This window comes from Seriola dumerili, unplaced genomic scaffold (assembly GCF_002260705.1).
Source record: "Seriola dumerili isolate Sdu_G_001 unplaced genomic scaffold, Sdu_1.0 BDQW01000092.1, whole genome shotgun sequence".
Taxonomy (NCBI): domain Eukaryota; kingdom Metazoa; phylum Chordata; class Actinopteri; order Carangiformes; family Carangidae; genus Seriola; species Seriola dumerili.
The window spans coordinates 1,362,073-1,384,984 of NW_019174347.1; the positions used below are offsets into that span (position 1 = coordinate 1,362,073).

Consider the following 22,912-nt stretch of genomic DNA (forward strand, 5'->3'; position numbering starts at 1 on the left):
GTCACAGTACGCATGGCACCCAGCATTACAATCCGAAAATACACCTGTGTTTTATTGCAAAACAGTGATCAAAGGAAAGAGAAACTCAGAATAGATTGTGGCGAGGCAAAGCTGACTTTAAATCATTTCAAGATGCCAAATGTCAATGGAGTCTACATGGCTTGCAAAAATGTGACCTTTTGAGAAGTCTAGAAATTAGTCGGAGGTAATGTCAACCTTGACATTATGTCAGAGCGATTTGAAGAAATGAGGAAATAGGTTAAAGAAACGACAGAGGGAACAGGGGCAGGAACCCGAGCAATGCTGTCAAAATCCTCAGAGGTTAACAGCTGTTTCTGTTCGTAAATCTCCACGGGTGCACACGGGTGCAACCCTCTTAAACTTGGTTCTTATATTTGGAACAAGGTAACTCAAGCCCAGTGGACTAGGTTACGTTTCCCATCAGGGTTTGGTGGGGGGAGGGGTTAAAAATAGCTCAGGTGCTTGGGGGAAGTCAGAGGATCAGAGGAGACTACAGGGATTAAAGAGCTGTGATTCTTTAAAAGAAAGGTTCATCTCTAAAACGCTGCAGTATATGTCAACCTTTGGAGAATATTATCAATAAATATTATTGAGAATCCAGTTTGTGATAATGTTATAATTTTGTAAATGCATGAGGACAGAAACTGTACATTTGAAGTGACCCTGATCTAATTCAGACTGATAACGGTGCAATGACAACGTTATCAGTCAGAGTTGTTGGTTTCACATCATTAGAGAGTCCCTCCAATGAAAATCCCTGTTACCTTTGTAACCTTTAACCTTGTGAACATGTCCGTGTTTTTTTATATGATACAAGACATATCATGAGTGAAAAAAACAGTCATGACTGAGTATTTCCACCTTGGAACTGTAGTGAACCAATGACAGTCTTGGATTCAAACAGCCAGGGTTTCATACGTCACAAACCTAAGGAACCAGGGAAAGAGTTTTGCATTAGCACAACTGCTAACACTGTGTCAGCCACTGCCAGTCACAAGCTGACAAACAGTTTAAAGAAATAAACGATGCTAACTACCCTAACCTTTCTGATACGTCTGCTAGTCTCTGATTTTGGTGCACAACAGATTCCTCATCTGAGTCTGGGTCAGACTGAGGCTCAACCATGTGGCTGAGTCTCTCCTAACCACCTTGGTAGCACTGCTCTTTCACCTGTTAACCTAGAGCAAAAGCAGAATTTCTAAATGAGGAGTAAGGATAGATGTTTATCTTTTTTTTTAACTTTTTCTTTGAGGGAATATCATGTTAAACAAAATATTAATCATAACAGTATTTTTTACACTTTAAAACGAGTCTGGAAGGGAACTTAAGTTAAATTATTGCTCCACTGGGAGGTTTTCCCTGGAATCCAGTTTCGGCCGTAGATACTGAAATGTACCAAAGTACGTCTAAATAAGGTGTAGAAACAATAAAATTAAACTTGCCAAACATTTACAAAAAATACTTGAATATATATTTTTATTTAAAGTATTTACAGATTGTTGTCTTCCCATAGATAGCACCACATTGAAAGTGTTTTCATGAATGAAAAAACCTTTTGTTTGGGATGATGTTGGCAATGCTCAAACTAAAAGCACAAAAAAAGACACTTCACATTTTTTGCTTGTGACCTATACATGCCTTTATGATGAATTCAGCAGTCTACAAAAAGCTGGCTGCGGTAAATGAAATGAAATGGTTGGACACGGATGCTTCGTTAGTGGATGCACGCTGACCATGTTTGATTTGGGGGGATTGATTCAGCTCTGGTGCACCACGTTGAGGAAGCTGATACGAGGCTGTCGCTGGCTTGTCTTTGCAGGCTCGGACGTGCTGAACTAGTTGTTCTTCTGTTTGCTCCGTGTTGCTTTCATCTTAATCTCTGCTGGCGGACTGTAAAGACGGGAAAAGATAAACAAAAAAATTATGAAATAATCAGTCAATAATCTGGCATCTTCGCACATCAGTGGCTCTAAATGGGAGCCACTTTTCCACTCACTGTCATTACGGCTGCTCATTTAAACTTAATTTTACACAGTAATTTTGCTGAATGCAAATATTTCTTCCCATTCTTCCAGAACTGTACATGTGCATTTAAAACGATTTTCTGAGCATGAAGCCAGAGCGTTTCTCACTCATGTCGTTGTTCCGTGTGATGGCCATGGCGGCTCTGGCGCGGGGACCCTGCTGGGTGAAGTGGTAGCCGAACTTGAGGATGCTGGAGTTGTTCTCCAACATGGAGGCGATCTCCATCTCAACTGAATCTCCCAGCTTCTGCCTCTGTGCCGGACAGGAGGAAAGCACATCATTCACCCCAAAGGACAAGGATGTATTCAATTCTTGCATACTTTATATTATGAAAGTGATTTATTGCTATTAGCGCATGCCAACTACAAGTTTGTCTTCCACCAAGTGCGGGGGTACAGGTATTAAACTGACGGCACATTATATCTACTGTGAGATGGACAGTAAGTACCACAGTTCTAATTTTGTGTTTCAGACCTGGTTGTCGATCTTGAGCTCCACCAGTGTGGCGTTGTTGGCCATGGCTTTGATGATCGCCATCATGCCATCTGCAGTAATGAAGTTGGATTCGATATTAAGACTCTGCAAGCTGGTGTTCTCCTGCAGCATCTCAGCTTATGCCTGAAACGCACACACACACACACACACACACTGAAATCATTTTGTCTACATCCACAATTTAAAAACTAAGCCATCATCACCACCTCTACTGGAACTAGGCTTCAGAAAGTATATTGGTTGTTATTTTCCAAACTTCCACCATCTACCAAGTATCTTCTAAAGAACTGTGTTTATTTTTAACTTGACCACCATGCCTCTAAATATCATCTTCCACAGTTTTTGAGACACCTGTAATCCTTAAATGTAGGTTTAAGTTTGATGGGTGCTTTTATGTGAATAATCATACACTGGTGAAGTGGTGAAGGTAAAGCACAATAAGTTAACTTTTATTTTATTTTAGATGACACTAATACAAAAGAACCTTTAATCCACTACAGGATTGCTGGCTCGTTAACACATAGTGTATTTCAATAATAAAAATAACTACTACAACATTGTTAATGCAGAGCTACATAAAATATATGTGCTTGCAGTAATAAAAATATATAACATTTATCATTTTTTAATTCCAGAGAAATAAAGTGCATAACATTAGCAATAAATTGTAATTGCTGGCTGTCCAAATGGGCGGCGTACTCACGTAAGCCACAGGGTCGTTGCTGCGGGTCGCGGCGATGCTCAGAGATTCCACGTGAGAGTTTCCCTTCATCGCGTCAAAGATCTCTTTCAGTGTTGGGATGGGAATGTCCTGCAGGAAAGATAAAGAGCCGTCATTTTATATCCTAACTGATCAATACAGCAGATGATTTGAGCCTATTAATTTTGATATCTGTTGTTATAAGGAAGATTATAGTGTAGTGTTGTTACAGCACATGGGTAGAAGAGGCTGGCAAACAGCAAGGACAATAAGGTGTCATTGTTTCTTTGCTCTGTACTGTAGCATCCCATCGGGCCGACCTTGATGTTGTTGAGGTTGACTTCCGTCAGGCCGCTGTCGTTGTTGTGGATTCTCTCCAGGGTTTCCTCCACGTTGGTGGTGTTTGGTGGCTCCTCGGGAAAGATCTTGAAAGGATCTGGTTTCACCACACCTGAAGGGGGACACAACATCACAGCTGAGGCCTCAGAGTAGCACATTAAAAAGTGTTGCGGTATCTACATATGTAAAGAAACATGAATTTCAGTCTTAAACTGACAAAGTTTTGATTGAAAAAGTTACCTTCTAACTCAGCTTTCTATGACTTTGAATGTTAGCTTCTAAAAATCTTTGCCAGTAAAAAAAAAAGAAGATGTAATACGTACTGTTGATGCCCTCTGTGTTGGCGATCGTGCCTGTGGTGCCCAGGGCGTCGTAGTACTGCTTGTTGCTCATCAGCGTGTACATTCCAAGGATAGCTGCAAGTACAAGAAAACAATCACTATGAATACATGTCAGGGCGGCAATCTAGATAAAAATATCTCTGTGATATTTGAATAAGATCATGTGTCCTGGGTTGTGCTCTCGTCGTGTTTGTTTTTACAGTCCCTGCTGTTGGCGTGTCCCCGCACTGATACCCCCAAGACAAATGTGTCGTGCATCGCTGAGTTGGCAAACGAAATGTTTCTGATTTGGATTCCAGCTCTGAGTCCAAAACAAAAGGAGGCACAGTTAGGTGTTCCCTCATCCCTCATGTGTGGCTCTGCTCTGTGCGTCTGTTTGATGAGATAAAGATACTGTTGTCTGAGTTTAGCAGGAAACTCGGTCACTGGCTGTAATCTCACTGTTTCCAGGGGCTGCAGTCGTAATGATACCACATATAAGTTTCAGGATGACAGGGTGGGCCTGCAAGTTTCTCATTGTTGTTGTTGTTGTTGATGAGTCAGTTTTAAATGACCACATACAACTGAAGTCAGAAATCAGAGAGCTTTAAGCATGGAAATTCAAAGTTATCATTATGCAGAATGCCCCATTTCAGAATGCTGAATTATTTCAGTTACTTGCCAATGCATTTTGAGGATAAAATGGGTCAAGAGCATAGCATTATATTTTATAATGATATCTTATGTATGTAAATAGAACAATATTTCCCTCTGGAGAAGAGTAAGAGAAATTGAAAATACTCAAGTAAAGAAGAAGCACCTTAAAATTGTACTTAATATGGTAACACACACATAATACACTTAGCTATTTTTCAGCAAAATTACCTGCCAGTTAGTGATACATTTTAACTTGTACATACTATATCTTAATTGATTTGGAGGTGAAGTGACGATGTATTGGAAGAAAACACAATACACTAAACTGATAACGTTGGTAGTTTTCTCTTGTTCTCCTGCTGTTATTTGTTAATAATGCCAGGAGGGGGCAGACCTGCTGGTTTCTTTTCTTGCTCTTTTTGTAACCTGCCAGCACCAAACTGTGTCACATGCCAACTGCTGTGACAGCGACCCCCCCCCATCCCCCCTCCCCTCCTCACCCATTCCCACCCACCAGCCTCCTGACCCGGTGTGGGGAACCATTGGAAGGGCCTTGTGAGGAGAGGGAGGCCAGGGAGACAGCTGCTTGCTCTGGGGGCGGCGTTATCAGCCACAAACACCCCCACGTCATCCGGTTTGGCCCTGAGAATAACCCACAGTAGCTTTACAGCACAAACTGGGCTGCAGATAACTAAAAAGCTCAAGATAGCAATGTGTTAATATCATAAATAAAACGTGAAAATTAAGTCTCAGGGGTGACTTGTTGGCCCCACACTCTCTGTGAGCTCATGGAGCGGGGCGGCCAGGCTATTCATCCCCTTTTAGTCTGTTTGCCAAAAAGCTCAAACAAAAGACTGACAGAGGCTAACTGAGGTTTAATCCTCAGCTGGACTCGGTCCAGAGTCTCTCTCTGACAGGCTGATGGAGCCGGACAAACAGGCTCCCTCTGCTCTGTCTTTCCGGATGCCTGCCTGTTTGGTCTGTCACAGGAGTGTGTCCGGGTTTTCACTGTGTTCAAAGTATCACACTCAATAAAGAAAACATTTTTTATGACTCAATTTGACCTTAATATTATCCACCTCAGTGAAGAAAGTATCCACTAATAAAATGTTATTTGATCCGGGTCAAGAAATCTTGCACTCCATCTTTCTTTATGTATTTATTCATTATTTATTTATCAGGAACAATGCACATTAATTGACGTAACTGACCATTTGCTGATCCTGTCCCCAAACAGCAACTGTCCAGGTTTTGATTTCCCCATAGGTGTGCATGGATCTGTAGAGCATTACTCTGCATTTAAAATATTTGGTGGGTGGTGTCTTGTTTTTTAACCTTTCTAAAATTCAAAAACAAATTTCTTTCAGCTCAAATGTATCCTGGAGAGCAAAATAAATCCAGCCACATGCTGGTTTTCTTCTGACCCAGTGTACACTTTGTTCCACGGCCCGAAACTGGCCCATATACAGCATGATCGTCAGATGCCACTTCCACATCCGCACCAATTCTGGCGCACATACAGAAAATCTTCGAGCTGTCAGCCAATAGTGGACAGCCAGAAGTATATAACAGCCAGAGTCCGCCTACATGTGGAGCCAAAGACCCAGGTATATATTTGGCTAGAAGGCTTCAACTTAGCTTTAGCCTCAGTCTTTTAGCCTGATGTCATTTGTGTAGCCCTGAAGTGCATATTTAAGATCCCATTAACAAGATTCTCATTCTAAAACAAGTTGAAAATATTAGTAAGACAACTGGAGATAAATATTTCCACCCAATAATTGTTGGGTTAGCAATCGTTAACGCTTTTAGCGTTTATCTCCAGCTGACAAACCCTGCTAGCGACAGCTGCCACTTCAGATGGCAAAATCTTTTCTCTACCGTTGCCTGAAATCAAGGACCCATTGTTTCATAAATTACCCAGAATATGGAGCGGTGAATCTCATTATCATTACCGTTATGTAAAACTGCCATACGTGCCATGTGAGAATGGAAAACTTGTTAGCCATAGCAAGGGTTACAGGGTTAGCCAAGTGGCTAATTGTCATATGCAGGTCAGTCAGTTACCATAGTTTCCTTTTATTTTGTTATAGCTACTACTACTTTGTGACAATAATTTACAGTGTATTGATAAAACATGTTGATATCCAGTTGATTTTAAGCTTCAGGGCTCAGTAACTTCCCACTTGTCTGTGTTAAAGAGATACAGTATCTTTGCCCCCACCATTCACATGTCCACTCCACCCTTCTGTTGGTGGCCTGGGGGCCAGGCTTATTTATTTTTGTGCTGCTGAGTGTGGGGAATTGGACCCCATCGCATGTCTGGCCATGTCTGTTAGCCTTGGACCACTGGGCTGCCTCAGTGTTCAGAGGAAACAGTATGAAGCAGCAGCAGAGAGATAACTAGGTCTGTATAATAGAACTATGTGGGTCAGAGTCACTGTGATGAAAACACTGAGGTCACACTATGCTGTGTGTGTGTCATACCACGTTAATAAGCACTTGCTGCTGGGAAACAGCATGATCAGACCTTTTTTCACAGCAGACATTTTTCGGAAAAGTGCAGGTGTAATTGATAATATTAAGTATACGCTCAGTTTAGGTGAGCTAGCAACTTTTCCTGCTTGACAAATCAAAATGTCTGTTGTAAAAAGAAAAGACAACTAGTCTTCAGATAGATACCGGTTTGTTGCTTCAGGCTGCCACTACTCGTATTAATAGCTAAGTAAGATTAGTAGTTATAGTAATAGTGTTTGTCTAACCTGCAATATCACACATCTCGGCATCAGTGGCGTTTTTCAGAGCCTCCTCCAGCTCCGGCTCCAGCATCACCTGCTCGTGTTCAGGGATCTCCGCTGCTTTCTTGGGCACAAAGGCCTTTCCTGCAGGTGGACAAAGAATAGATGTGTTATCTATAGAGTCTATGGTTAAGAGATGAAAACAGGAAAGAAAGACCGGACAACAATAAGAAATGACACAGAGGTTTTGGAAATAGATGGCAGTCGGAAGAAAGGAAAAGGAGCAAATAGCTAGTGAGAGTTGAGTAGGTGGAGAAACAGAAAGCGATGGGAATAAATGAATACGAGAAGGAGTCAGACTGTGTGTAAGAGTTCCCACAGTATCGTTTGCCTGATCATATTAGTCCACAAACCAAATTGCCCAACGTTAATGGGGTTCTGCAGACTGAATGTCTCAAACTGTAAATTTGTCTCTGTTTTGGTAAAAGCTCTGTTCATATCATGTTTCCGAAAACATGAGTAAGCCAGGGCTTATCACAGATTCACAGACCAGGTCTAATAAACCCAGTTTTCCAGTGGAGCACACGTTCTGATTTCCCATCTTTCTTTCTTTTTTTCCTACTGCTCATTCATTGTTGTGAATCTGTGAAAAATGACTACTGTATTCCTGGTTTTCCATTTGTTAGATGTTTTGCACAGGAACTACTGCACAAATATTCTCAGCCAAGTCATTTCCCGGTGTAGGTCTGGACGTGTCAGCCTTTGGGACTACGATGAAAATGGCCCTGAAACTCAGTGAGCCGCAAAAATACCCACACAGACCTGAAAGTAAGAGCCCGAGCTGCTGTGCAGTGGTGCATCACAAAGTACAATACAGTACAGCTGTCTGAGGGAGAGGGAAAAATGTCTATGGAGATTGAAGACTTGTATGAATTGTGTGAAAAGACCCACTGATCCATTATATCCAGTATATATATATATATATATATCTGGTAATTCTATCATTAGACCTCTGCTGATGTCTTACAGTGCAAATCCTATGAGGTCTGTGCACAAACACTGAGGGGGATATGTTCTCTCCTCATGGGGTCATGTGATGGAGACACTGGTTGGAAACATTTACCTTCGATGTCTGATTGTGTGCAATTAGAAAAATTAATTTCCTTGATTTCATGTCCACTAGTCTGCAGCCATGCAAACACGTTAACAGGACAAGAATTATTATAAAGATCTTTTTCTTTTCTTAAACAAACTCAAAGGTCACACTGTATGTCAAAGTTAAATGAGTTACATGTGTGGTGTTTAGTGTAAATGTAAATCTGGAGCCCCCACCTTTCTTCTCTCCAGTGAAGGGCACTAGGTCCTCCCTGTCCTGGTGCTCGATGGCCTGCTTCTCCAGGTGCTGCATCAGGGCGTCACGGTCAAACGGCCCCGTCGGGGTCTTCTTCGTCTGGTCACGCTGCCGGAAGCCAGCTGGCAGCATGGCATTCTGGGAGAACAGGAGGTCAAATGTTATGTTGATGTGGCATTAGGACCAGAGAACAGACAAAGAAGAATCACTGCTTAAGTGTCTGAATGGATAAAATCAGAGAAGAGTAGAAGAGCAAAGTTTTACACAAGTTCCCTTAGAAATAATTTACTTTAGTTAAATTGCATTGACATGGTTCTGCAGCATGTTTTAACTATGTACACAGGTCATTTGCAAACTGTATCTGTGGTTTTTCACTTTGTGATGCCATATAATGTACACCTGAACAGTTCATCCATAATTTACAATATGCATCACCAATTTTCCTTTTTGAACATGATGATGGATGATTATATGCACAGGAGGCCTGAGAGTCATTTTCATTCCAACCAGCAACCATGGCGGTGGTAATAACATCCTCCCTGATTTCCACGATTTTCCTTCCCTGCAGCGAAGTCATAAAGTACCTCCTTGCATCATGAAGTGTGTTCCCCAGTGCAGAGCAGCGGGAAACTGTTGGTGCACTCTGGGAAGGACTTTTAAATTTACAATGAAAACTGAGAGGAAAATGAAAAAAACATGTCACCAAGGCCTGATGGTGTGCGAGAACAACAAATGTCCTTTAGCTGTTTGAGTTTATAATTTCAAATCAAAGCTTATACATCTTCAGTGTCTTATTATTTTAAATTCAGTAAAGTTTTTAATGGGCAAAATGTCCTTCCAGTGGTTGTGAGGGCTGGTGGCCGTCATGGCAACACAACATGCTCAAGCAGAACCACATACACCTCATATCTCTTTGATATCCTGTATCCTGCAGGCCTCTGATGGGTAACGAGCTACACCTGGTGTCAGGTAGATGAAGAACACACTGATTGAGCACCTGTGGGAACAGAGACCTGCAGGGCCTGTGGACTTCAGGCGCCAGATCTGACTATTTGGAGGAAGTGATCAGAAGCCAAACACCCGGTAAGTTAAGACAAACTGGGTCCCTACCTCAGGGTCCATCTCCTGCAGCTCATACTCCAGCTGATCCAGCTCCTCAGCACTGAGGCCCTTGAGGATGGCATCCTCGTCGATGTCCCTGGGGTCCGACATGGCTCCTGAGGCTCCGGCTCACACACACACACACTCACTCATACACACCGCTGCACACCCCTGGGTGAGAGGAAGAGGAGAGGGAGGGGGGCAGAGAAAGAGAGGAGAGGGGGGGTCACAATGAGTTTTTTTTATGGTCTCTGGTGTCCTTGGTGTCATGTTGAAAATATCCCTGCTCATTCACAGCTGAGTCTGAACCCCAACCTCTGTTTATGCTCTTACCAAGAAGTTAAGTGTAAATCACGTTGACTGAAATATTTTTATGTCTCCATGCCAACGACAGCCGTGGTCGAGGGCACCCATCCAATTCTAATGAAGATGATACCTTGGACTACGACATTCACTTGGACTCAAGGATGAACTGATTTGATTTTGATGGTAAAAGGTCAAGGGTCACGTTCACTGTGCCCTCACGTCCTTCCCCATTTTTGTGAATGCAATTGCATCCCTGCTTGAGGGACTTTCATTACATCTGGTGCAAAAATCTACTCAAGGGTCAACTGAGTAGAATTTGGTGGCCAAAGGTCAAAGGTCAAAGTCACTGTGACCTCACAAAAAAGGTTTTTTTCTGATAGCGCAAGAATTCATACGCAAATTATGACAAAATACACTTAATACCTTTTATGAAACACTTCACTGATCATTGTTGGGAATGCAATATCTTGATCGCACCTTGAAGGATGGACTGATTGGATTTTGAGGTCAAGGTCAAAGGTCAAGGTGACCTCAAAAAACACGTTTTTGCCCAGTTTTTGCCTAGTACTGTATTGTATCGTTGTATAATATGTTTCACGTCTTATTGTACATCGTATCATGTAATAATGTACACACAATGAGTAAATGATAAAGCGCTCAGTCCTTATCCAGTCCATGGAGCCCTGTCAGGGACCACGGGGGGTCCCCTGCCCAACTGTCCTTGCCAAACAATGCCATGATCTTCAATGAGCTTATCAGCTGCCCTCTCCAGAGCGCTTCAATAATGTGACAATGATAATAATAGTTGCATTTCCAATAATAAAGGTGCAGTACTCAGGAGGCCAGAGTCAGTATAAATATGCTGCAGCAGCCTCCAGGGCACGGCCTTACGTAAGCTTAATTTTCACCTTAAAACACATGAGAGGTGAACAACCGCCAGCACTGATGCCCTGCAGTCTGAGAGGGGAAGAGGCAGAGCGAGGCAGATGAGCGAAGAAAGTGAAAAAGTGAGAGAGATCGAGGTCTTTGTAATTCTAAACCCTTAGCTCACCACACTAAGAATAGCAGGATAGAGAGAGGAGAGGGGTGGAAAGTGCAATCCCTTATTTATCATTGACAGACATTCGTCCTTACAGTAGTGGACCCGCCCGAAAAACATATCAGCACCCAGTGACGAGGAGCCACACACGAAAAATACATAACGGCAAACACAAAGCGCTCTCTGATACAGCAAAGAGCAGCAAGTTCAAACTGCTCAGCGCTCAAACTAGGAAATACCACAATGATAACATACATATACCCCTGGGTCAAAGTATGAGTAATGCAGCTATCAGGTTTGTGAGGTCCAATGTTTTCATTTTCAGTCCAAATTTCATCCCAACTTGGCCAGAGAAGAAAACCCATCACAGCTCAGGTCACAGATGTGGTTTCATTCAGCCAGTCTGCTTGTATGTCAGTAAGCATTAACATCTGTGATCTGTGATGGCAACAAGAGTTCAAGTATCGTACAGCAGGCAGCTTTCCGCTTCAGTATATGATCATGTTTGTGCTCAGGGATGAAATTAAAGGGACCATTGATAGAAAAATACAACTTTACACCACCAGCAACAACAACCTGACAATTTGCAGGCAGAGGCACAGAGATTCAATGGAAACAAACTTGCTTACAAGCTGAGGATAGCTAAGGACAGCTGACTAGCTAACAGGCTAGCTATTACCAGGGCACTTTTCTGGAACCTCTGTGTAGGTAAAGCAAGGCAAGTTTATTTTTGTAGCACATTTCATACACAAAGGTAATTCAAAGTGCCTTACATAATGCACTAAAAACACTCGAATGGCACAGAGTAGAGCGCATACCTCCACTGAGGCCAAACAAGCCTACACGTCGCTGGGATCCACATTATTATCTGGATCTGCACCAAACTGTACAAACTCATAGATGCCGACACCATTAATATGTCTGATCTTTTAAAGTAAGATCCAAACATTATTTTCTGAGATATTGATCTTGCAATGATTAGGAAAGTGATAAAAAAATTTTTTTTTAAATCCTGGATCTGCCATGTAACCGGATCAGCGCCAAAATTTTATGGATTCTTCTCTGGCCCATCCCGCAGCGCTCCATCGGACCTCCGCCAAAGCCAAACAACGTGCATCAGAAAATAATTTGAATTCATAGTAAATTATCCAGATCTGCCTCAAAACTGTTTCATACAAATACAGTTTATAATGAAATGATTTGTCTGGACATTTGTAAATAATTTCTCTGTGTACGTAGACGGCGAAACAACAGCAGCAACTTTTTTGTTTGTGCGCTGTAACTGTGTGCGTTTGTGGTGTCAGTGGATGAAATACAAAGTCATGGTCCTGACAAGCCACAGCCAAATAATCAGGTTTCCTTGACAACAGGACAGAAGCTCAGTCGCCATGGAAATGGAAATGGACAGTTCTGTACACAATTACTCCAGGTTCATGTTATGGGACAGGTTATGTATTCTGTTCTATTCTATGCTGCGCTGTGTATCTTGCATTGTTTTGCTCCAGTGACACACAAACTGTGACCATAACCTGGTCTTTCTCAAGGGAACGCCTGTTCACTGATCACATTACATGTTATTAGAGCTGACTGACACACACACACCCACACACATACACACACTCACACACACACACACACACACACACACACACACACACACACACACACACACACACACACACACACACGTCTTGTGACTGCCTGTATCTGGACACACAAACCATATGGCTGGTGAAACGATACCTGTCATGAATCAAAGAATGCCAGCTTTGTGTGTGTGTGTGTGTGTGCGTGTGTGTGTGTGTGTGTGTGTGCGTGTGTGTGCGTGTTTCAGGAAAACTCTAACTTTAACTCTAACGTATACAAATGTAAAGCCTATTATTGGTATTTCAACAAACATAACGTCACATTTACTCGTTAAAAACTTACATTAGAAATCAACAAATACACACATCCCCAACCAACACACACCAACACACTAGAAGACACACATTTAGATGAGAATATGAGCAGAAAACCCTGTGAAAATGTTTTAATGTTCAACATGTAAATCAAATTTGACAGAGTCACATTAGCTGAAAATAAGGAATCCCTGTGTCCAGGCTCCTTCAACCTCTATTTACTCCATGCGTTTCAAACAGTGCACCAGCTCCTATGAACCACACACATGCAAAGCTTAACAGGGACATAAAAAGAGCTTGCAGGCTCTGCAGACCTCTTCTTTAGAGAAATTAAAACTCTAAAAACACGCCTGTTAAAACCTGCTTCTGGGTCCCCGGGTGCCACTGGCTGCTGCTCACTGAGGCCGTGTGGCTCTAATGCGTAAAGCCAGTGACACAAACAGCGGATCACACAGCTGAGTGTCGAGGAAGATGGAGGAGATTTAAAAGGATGAGGGGGAAGGAGGCTGCAGCTCAAAAGGACCAGGTGGAGGATGAATCCACCTAAACTCACTTTTTATCAGGGATAAAAGGTTTTACTTGCCTTTAAAACCCACAAGCTAAAAAACAGCCTTTGAATCTTGACAGTTTGACTTACACCACTGCCTCAAGAAATGATACGATGCTATAATATTATAAAAGCTGCGTATTTATAAAGTCAAAAGTTAAAAGTTAAAACTACAAGCATCCTCACTGCTTGAGGAGTCGTTGAGGAGTGAATCCTGCTGCAGTTCAGTCGTGTAATTGATATGAAAACAGTGTATTTGTAAAAGGTGCTAAACAATGATGAACACTGAATTGAATTATTGTAGAAGATAAGAAGATAAGTTTGTGGTCTTAAGAACGAAAAACCATCTCAATGGTGGGTCCAGGTGGGCGGGGCGCAGGGCGTGGCTGAGACCAGTAACTGCTTTGTTGTGACATCACAAAGTAACAGAAGTCCTGATGGCTGGTTTTAAGGCTAAGTTCCTGAATACAGGCTGTGTGCATTTCTCTGTGGACTGAGGCTTTGATACTTTCACAGTATTAATATAGAACCTAGACCTGATCTATAATCACACTACACATGGAAGTCTCACTTTACACAGTAAGGGACCTTTAAACTCTTAAGTTAATAGTTCAATTCTGATTTTTATAAATTACAAATACTTCATTGTCATTTCATTTTAAGGCGGTTCTCTATCCTAAATCTCACATATATTGGCATGAAAATTATGACTGTGTTAGACAGAACTACTGTATCAGATGTAGAGAGCTGCCTGTGACTTAAGGAGTGAATGTGACCCAGGGCTCCCTCCAAACAAGGCTCATGTGATTTGCCAGCAGTGAAGCCTTTGAGCCTCGCTTATTGTTGAGTTAAATACATGGCTGTTTTCTGATACTTGAGCTAAGAGCGACGGCTCAGACAACTGCATACTACCAGCCTGCTAGTTAAGGAACTGGACATCATAATAATTTTGCATACTATAGCGTATAGTTTTAGAAAAATCATATTGACTTTGGTTTTTTTACATCTCCTCTTCTAGTATTGTACAGAAAAGCAGAATTTCAGATTATTGGTTGTCAGCGGTAAAATATAAAGTAGTTAAAATAGAAACAGCCCGGCCCCAATGCTGTGTTTTCATTTGCTCTGACATTTAATTTGGCACGTTCCACGTTCCACCTCCGACCACACTGGATACACACTGGACGTTTGTGAATGTGCATCTGTCCCCAGCAGTCCCAGTGGGAGTTTCTATATGATACAAAACAAGCTGGGAGTGGAGCAGAGCGGTGGCTGTCACCTGCCGCTGCCAGCTGGCCCCGGACGTTTCTTTTTCCAGCTTGAATCTCAACCATGCCCTGCACCTGCAGCTGCTGTCTTTATGGAAGTTGTGACATGAGCTGAGCCTGGTCATAAATGTACATCCACGTTTTCTCACTGTGGTCTGATTGATGACAGCTGCCATGTATTGTCTCTATAGCACTTTGACTATGTTAAGACTTCAACTGAGTGTGACCGGTCTAATTTTTCCCTCTTATGTGACACAGGTCTAATGTCCTTTATATAATGTCATCACCAAGAAGGTTTAATTTTTCAGTTCTGACATGAAACAAACAACTTCTTCACAGCTCAGAACAGAATTTCTCATCAGTTCCCCAACAGTAAGTAAAAATTTTTGACGTTCTCCTGAGACAAATGTGATAATTACAACTATCTAATTTGGAACAACGAGGCACAAGAAGGGACAAACTAATTTAGATATAATTAAAACCCTAAATTAAAACCCGAGGGCTCATTATGTAACTAAAATGGATTTTAAAAAAAGTTGGGAAAATTAACACAGAACACAGGAGAGACTTATATTTTAGTCAGCAGTGAGTGGGAGTTTTGTTTGTACAAAAATTGATATCAGGAGAAGAAGAAATCCAGTCACTACTACAACAGCTGAAACAGGGCTGCAACTCAGGTGTCATCATCCAATCCAATCACTTATTTCGTCTGAACAACCAAAACAACACGAGAACTAAAAATCAACTTTGTCCAGACCCATGACTTGGAACTGGATCAAAAGCTGATTATCAGGCAAATCAAAGTCACAGATCAACACCCGTACAGCTGCGCTCACTTATGTTTCATCACTGCTCTGCGCAGGTCATGTGCACACTGTGCTTCGTAAACATTTTCTCTTAGTTTTGTTGCACCTGTTGGGCTGGACACCTTGGAGGAACTTGCATCAAAAATCCTTCCCTATTTAATGACCTCTACCATTTTACCCACCACCATTTTATTTGAGTGTAAAACATATGTCTTATTTACAGCTGTGCCCTCAGATAAATGAAAGAGTGGCATCTATTGTCTGTACAACTGCTCTCTGCTCACAATCCCACAATGTGTGATATGATATCGATGCAAAAATGACCACAATTGATACGCATCTGAAATCTCAGCCTACCGCTCACTACAGCCTGACTTCCTGAGTGTCTATCATACAGGAAGTAGAGAGAGTGAACTGGAACACAGCCACTGGACCTGAGCAGGTTAACCAGAATAACTGAAAACACCTGTGTGGTTTGAGTTTGGGAGTTGATTTCCTGATGTTTGCAGGTCGACAGATTAAAGGTGCGGTCACATTAGTCTTTCACTGAATGAAATTTAATGTCACGTTTTCCAATGTGGCTAATAGATAAATACTGATCCCTACAGTTTGTTGCACTATAAACATTATAATCGAATCTAATCTGATGCTATTGGCCGACTGAGCCCATCCCTTCAGTCAAAGCTGAACAAAGGTGCACTCTGACCTGTGAGTCCACGGGAACAGGGTGGGGATCGAACCAAAACAGGAAACACATGCTTGAATTTGTTCAGGGCTTTTGTATTTGTATGTGTAGGAGGGGAAGTGTAATGTGACCGTACCTTATCTGTCCATCTATGCATCATCAAACAATTACAGTTAATATGACAGAATATCACATGGAGTAAATGTTTTTTGGAAAGGCAGCTGCGCCCATCTCCAACCATCTGCTGAGTTTGTACAAGTGTGTGCACGAACACTTTGGTCACAGTATTTATGGCGTCATTTGAAGAAGACACTAACTGTAGCTTCTTTATTGTGTAGCAGTGTTTGTAAAAAGGGGAGAGGGGGGGATTAATTTGTAGATAGATGCAGTAAAACCATGATTCACTGCATGTGAGCTTGTACAATTTCTTATTGTCCTTAACGGGCAGAAGCTCCAGTAACTCCATTTAAAAAAAAAAAAAAAGTGCTGCTCTGAGGCAAACAGCAGAGGAGTTACTGCGTGTTTTATAAGTCAAAGACCATTACAAGGGTTTAGATTTCACAGTGACAAAGGTTATACTCTCATAAATGCTCCAAAATGATTTACACTCCGCTTCTGTGCCGGAGTGTTTGTTTTTACTGGGGCAGAAAATAAACTCTGAAGTCATTTCTCTTAGTTTTACAGTTTTTTCTTAATTCTATAAAGACCTCGTTTCTTTTTCTTTTTCTTTTTTATTTCTGTAACAGTAGCAGGGTTGGAGAGGCTTTTTAAATGAGCAGGCAGCGAGTTGCCATCCTGCCACCGACAGCTCAGAAGATTTGTCGCCATCCGCGGGTCATCTTCTCCACGTCTTACCGCCCAAGTGTAACATTCCAAATCAGCCCTCTGCTTAATTTTAGCTTCACAAGTCAGCTCCTTCCAGCCGCCTGAGTCCAACCCGGCTTGGGTTGCTCCTTGAGACTTTACTGGAGCGACATTTTGAAGCCCCGAGAACAACTTGGTTGCGTGGGTTTCGCTCCAAAACAGAAGCTTTTATTAAAACAGTGCCAGTTTGCAGCTGTTGCAGATTTTCAAAAAAGAAGCAACAAGTGGAAAAAGCTTGTCCTGACACACAGACGCTGCAGCTGAGCTATACATTTGCAGTAAGGTCACATCTATGTGAAAAGCAAAGGCCCCCACTTTATCTTTTACCACAATTAAGCCATGAGACCCCAGAAGACAATTTGATCGTGTGACAGATACGAATGTCAGACAGTCATGTTCCAACTTAACCCACTTTCCTGGTTTCCAAACTGTACAATCCCCCTGAGACAACATCTCCAAATCCCCGCAGAGCGACGGGCAGCTAATGGATGGCTTAACCCCTCAACATGCCACAATGATGGCTTCATGAGAGTGACAGTATTTCAGTTTTCAGCGGACCCCCCTGCAGAAGCCCCCCCCCACCCCCACCCAAGCTGACATGAGTTCAACCTCTTCAAAATAAAATAAAATGCATCTGCTCAGAAACATCTGATTTCTGGACAACAATTCTCATTTGTCCTGTTGCACAACTCCAGAATCTCACATTCACACAAGAGGCTTTGGTTTAACTAAATAAAGCCCCCCCCACACACACACACACCCTTATCAAAGAGGCAACCCAGAGGGAGAGATTAAAGTTGGGATCACCCCAACATGCCACAAGGATCCCCCCCAAAACACACACACACACACACACACACACACACACACACACACACACACACAGAACAACAAAGACAGGAGGAAGCAGCCTCACACCTACCTTCACAGAAGCGCAGTACTGAAGCCCCTCGGCAAGGCAGCGCCTGCAGATAGAAACCAGAGAAAGTTGTTTCTCTTTTTTCTTTACCCCCCCCCTTCCTCCTCCTCCTCCTCCTCCTCCTCCTCCTCCTCTTCTCTCTGACTCTCTGTACACCCCCCACCCACCCACTCCTCTCTTTCTCTCTTGCGTCAGGCTTCAGGGCTGCTCTGCTGAGACAGGCATACTGATGGCACTTTGAGAAGTCAGCATTTTATTATTTTGGCTGTGAGAGAGGGGGCGGGGGAGGTATAGAGAGAAAGTGAAAAAAGGGGGGGGGGAGTGGGGCATGAACTCATATGCTCATCAGTCATTCAATTAAAACTGAGAGGAATCAGACAGAAAGAGAAGTGCTGACATCTAGTGGTTTGACTTGAGATGCACTTTCAACAACGACCCTGAAACTCTCTGCACCTCTGTTACTTTATCTTAAAGTATTTTACCCCAATTATTTTATTTTATTTTTATTTATTTATCATATTTCATCTCTTTTATTGTAAACTTCACGATAATTGGCTTTAATGTAAAACTTCTTGGTAGATTTCATACATGGGTTGTGCTATATCCCATTCAGAAATATAATATATCACACAGTATACTGTATGTCCCTATATCAAGACTGATGCTGTAAAAATAATCGATTTTCATTTCATTTGTATTTTTATTTGATATGTACATATATATCATACAGACATTCATATTACATTTGCGTATGGGTACAGAAATCAAGTTTAATATTATCACTATTTCACATTTTTTAAGTTTCATCTTAATAATAACAAAGGTCGTAGACACAGCAGGTTGCCCATTTATCTCTAGTAATGGACAACAGGGGAATTATCTAAGAAACTTACAGACAGAAGTATTGAATTTGAATCTTGAATTGATGTTTGACAACAGGTAGCAGGGGATTTTCAGATTAAGTTTAATACTAAGAATGTGCCCTATGACTGTGTTTAATGTGAAAGGCGGGTGTTCAGAGTGACAACTCAATTAACTCAATGACCCAGCAGCTCTTTTCAACTCTTTTCAACTTTTAGCTCATAGTTTTTTATTTGTAGGGCATTTTACTCTCAGCCTAGTCTCAGCTGTTTTCTGTAACCCAGCTCTGATAAACCTGCTGTACATGCTTCCTACCCGCCCAGTACATCAGACAGCAGATACACAGTTTGTGACTAGCTGATGGAGAAACTGAAGGATTTAGCAGCTGAAGATATTTAGCAGGTATTTTTCACAGAAGTTAGTGAAGACCCAAAGCAAAGCTGAAAGCAGAGTGAACGTTGGACTTACACTGGTCAGGTGGACAAAAGGACGACTTCAGATGAGTGCTAATGCTGCTTTGCAGTTGCTGGACATGTGAAATCAGCAGCTAACACAGCAGCCATATGTCATGGCTGTGTGTTTACCAGCTGGTTGTGATTCTACAGCCCCCTAGTGACCAAAATACAGCATTACAGCAATTACCAGTGGGTACGGGTGTCATGTTGAAGGAGAGACGTGAACAATGATTCTGTGTAAAAACTACATGTTAAAATGTTTCAGCTTCTGTATGAAGTTTGAACTCTCTCTGCAGATTGTTCAAGACGATTCCTCTGGACAATCCCTATCAGTCTGATATAATTTCTCTCTCAGGTTACTGGTGTTTATCGGCACTCGAGACACTGGTGGAAACCACCTGCAGTTACAAAGAACTCACCACTCCTCTTGTTAAGTACCGTAATTGGTGTTTTTTGGAGCAGTTCTCAGTAAATGTCACAAAAGCTGAAAACAAAAATGAAACCCTTCCATTAAAACCCAGTTGAGAATATTTCCTCCTCCCTCATGCTAGTTTACAGACCTGCCGGTTGCATCAGATCTTCATAAACTCAGGATTAGCCTTGTCATTGTTTAACAAGCGGAAATTTACACATCAATAAATGAAAACAGGTCACACCACACAAACTGCTTCTTATGTAGAGATTAGTTGTTAATGAATAACTGCCAGTGATTAAACCATTAACTGCGTATTTAACTCAACCAACTGACAAAACTAGCATTAGCTTAGATTGACAATGCAAAAAGTAATGAATATGACTATGATTGACATCTGACCTGACGCTGGGAAGGTTTTAAATTACATCACACAAATAAATCAATCACAAATAACGAATGCCAGCAACTGAAAGACTAATGTTTGCTAGGTTAACATAATCAGATTTTGGCTTACTAATTGATTAAAGACAGTTGTCAGTTTGCCCCGTCCCCCCCCCCCCCGCTACAGAGACTTCTTATCACATAGTAAATTAGTTTTGACATTTCTAAAGTTTGAAAATAGCTTGTTAGCTCCTCATAAAAATAGATTTACCAGTACTTGGTCACCACATCTGGCTCTCTGTTTTATTTCAAAACCCACTCATTTCTCTTTTCACCCTGTTTTTCCACCAACTCCTTCCCTCTCAGAAGTTTCACCTTTTTTTTGTTGTTGTTTCTTTCTGAGTTTCTTCTCCTCTGTTCTTTCACTTTTTTTTTTTACTTCAGTTTGGCTCCAGTTCTTCTTCTTTTCTCATTTAAGTTTTTAATTCAGTCCAGTTTTTGTATTTCAACTTTCTTCTATCATAACATCTTCAAATCTTTAATTCCTCACTTCATGATTGTATTTTTTTTATTTTTTTTTTATTTGATGCAGTGTGGGAAAAAACACTTCTGTCACACTGTCAAGTAAAACCATTACTTCTAAGAAGTACCACGTCATAATAAATTTCCCCCCCGGAGGGAAAATGATTGACTACTGCTCCTCACCAAACCTCCATTGTAATTCCCCTGTTTTCCCTGACCAAATAAAGGGCAGTTTTATGGCTTTGTTTAGGATAATGATCCTTAAAATAAATCTGCAATAAACTGCTCATCACACGTCGTCTTTCAGCTCCAAACCACACGTTTTAATCATTTTCTGATCTTTATAGACGGCCTTTGAACCAGTCTGTACACATCTACACAAACCACTCCTCCTCTACGACCACTAGATGGCAGCAGATAGACACTGACAGTTACAATATCTTATGAAATCGTTGCTTCGAAATGGGCAACAGTGTGTTTTGACTGTGCAGTGCCCTCCAGTGTTTGGCACTTTGGCTATTAATCAGCTTCTGAGGGGTTTAATGAGGAAAAACATGCCAAGCAGCGAGCAATAGTGAGCTCATTATTGGAGGAATATATCTATCATGTGTTAAAAACTTTATTGCACTGATGATTAATTGATTTCCTGTGATAGTGGATTCTATTCAACAAAATCATTTCTGCTTTTTTTTTTGTTTTTTTTAGCCTGATAGAGACAGATGTCCGTTAATAAATTAATCAGCGAGAATTGTGCAGACTCTTTGCTAACCTCCTGGCCGACACACTGAAACTTATTACACAACCCAAAATGCCTTTCATCCGTTTCATACCTGACATATTTCACATAGCTTATAGTTTAGGTGGACGCTGGCATCATAGACATGCTACCTGAACACATTCTCTTCTCTTTGTCGTTCGTAGAGATACTAGGGACAACAACAAAGAGAGGAGTGTTCCCCATTCATCCAGTTTTATTTTAGCTAATCCAAATAATGCAGTGTGAGAGTGTGAGCAGTGAAACACCTGAGTTCTCACGCTGCTTGTATCTTTTGATTTTGTGATATAAACACTTTCTTTGTGTTCGTTTTTGCTTTTTTTTTGCAAGTCTACACTTTCCTTTTGTAATGTCCTGATATTATCTATTGCACCTGCAGCTTTTCTATGTGAGTGACGGGTAATCTCCTAAAGGGGTAGCTCACCCAAAACATGAAAGGACAAACAGACAGTGTTGTCTGGGAAAACCTGAAAACAAATGAGGAGTAAGAAACATGACAAAAGCCGATGCTTCCCCAGCGAAGCAGCTCTATAAATGACATGATGTCCTCCATGTGTTTTCTCACTGCAAGTACGCAGGTAGTTTCGTTTTACCTGTGAGATGTCTGCCTCAAAGTGAATACATGAAAAGCAACGAACCAGTGTGCCCCAGTTACCTCTGGATAATCCCCAAACAGCACACTTGACATTTTTTGGTTTGAACTATTTTCTACTAAAGAAAAAGTCCCTATGAAAAACCACTGACAGTGAAATCTAGGGATTATTATTTTATTTATTTAAATTCCCGTATCGGATTAGATGCATAAAGTTTCAGAGACAAACATCAGATAAAAAAAAACAAAAACTATCTTCATTTCCTCACACCAGGGTTTTTTTGTGTGTCTGTGTCACTCGGATGATCTCACCTTGTCAACAGTTAATTTCCCCTTTAATTTCCTTTGAGGTTTTGTGAAACTGTATGTCAACATTTTGCATCTGTTTGACGGAACAACTGATGTTTACACTGAATAAAATATTAAAGCCTGAGATGCCACATTTTCATGGCTCCCTCCGATACATCAAATGACAACGAGTGGATCAATTTCTATTGATTTTCCTGTCATTCAGGCTTTTCTATACAAACTCTGGAGCCTTGACAACGATTCAAAACAAAGCCGTGCAGGTTTGAACAACGTCTGCAGTATTCAGATGCCACCGGTGTGGCACATTCTCTGAGTCTACATTGTTTTATAGCAGTGACGTAATCAAAGTAATATTGTGAAGATATTTGTTATTCTCCCTCAAGATCAGCTTCCTCCTACACTTCAGTTTCACTCAGTGTTTTTTCTCTGGTTTACAGCCACTCCAGAAGTCTAAAATTTCCAGACAAAACTTTTAAACAAATGGAATTTCTTTTAACCAAAAATCCAGTGTGTGTGTGTGTGTGTG

At 41.4% G+C, this 22,912-nt stretch overlaps 1 protein-coding gene across 1 annotated transcript; it reads right to left on the reverse strand.

Moving 5' to 3' along the window:
• Positions 1-1,523: 1,523 nt before the first annotated feature.
• tmod4 (tropomodulin 4) lies at positions 1,524-18,162 on the reverse strand. Its single transcript, XM_022746163.1, is given in 10 exon segments — positions 1,524-1,911; positions 2,154-2,298; positions 2,521-2,664; positions 3,245-3,352; positions 3,562-3,692; positions 3,904-3,996; positions 7,317-7,436; positions 8,625-8,781; positions 9,754-9,915; positions 18,080-18,162. Coding segments are annotated over 9 exon segments (1,023 nt in total). The 5' UTR covers positions 9,856-9,915; positions 18,080-18,162; the 3' UTR covers positions 1,524-1,888.
• Between the last annotated feature and the right edge of the window lie 4,750 nt (positions 18,163-22,912).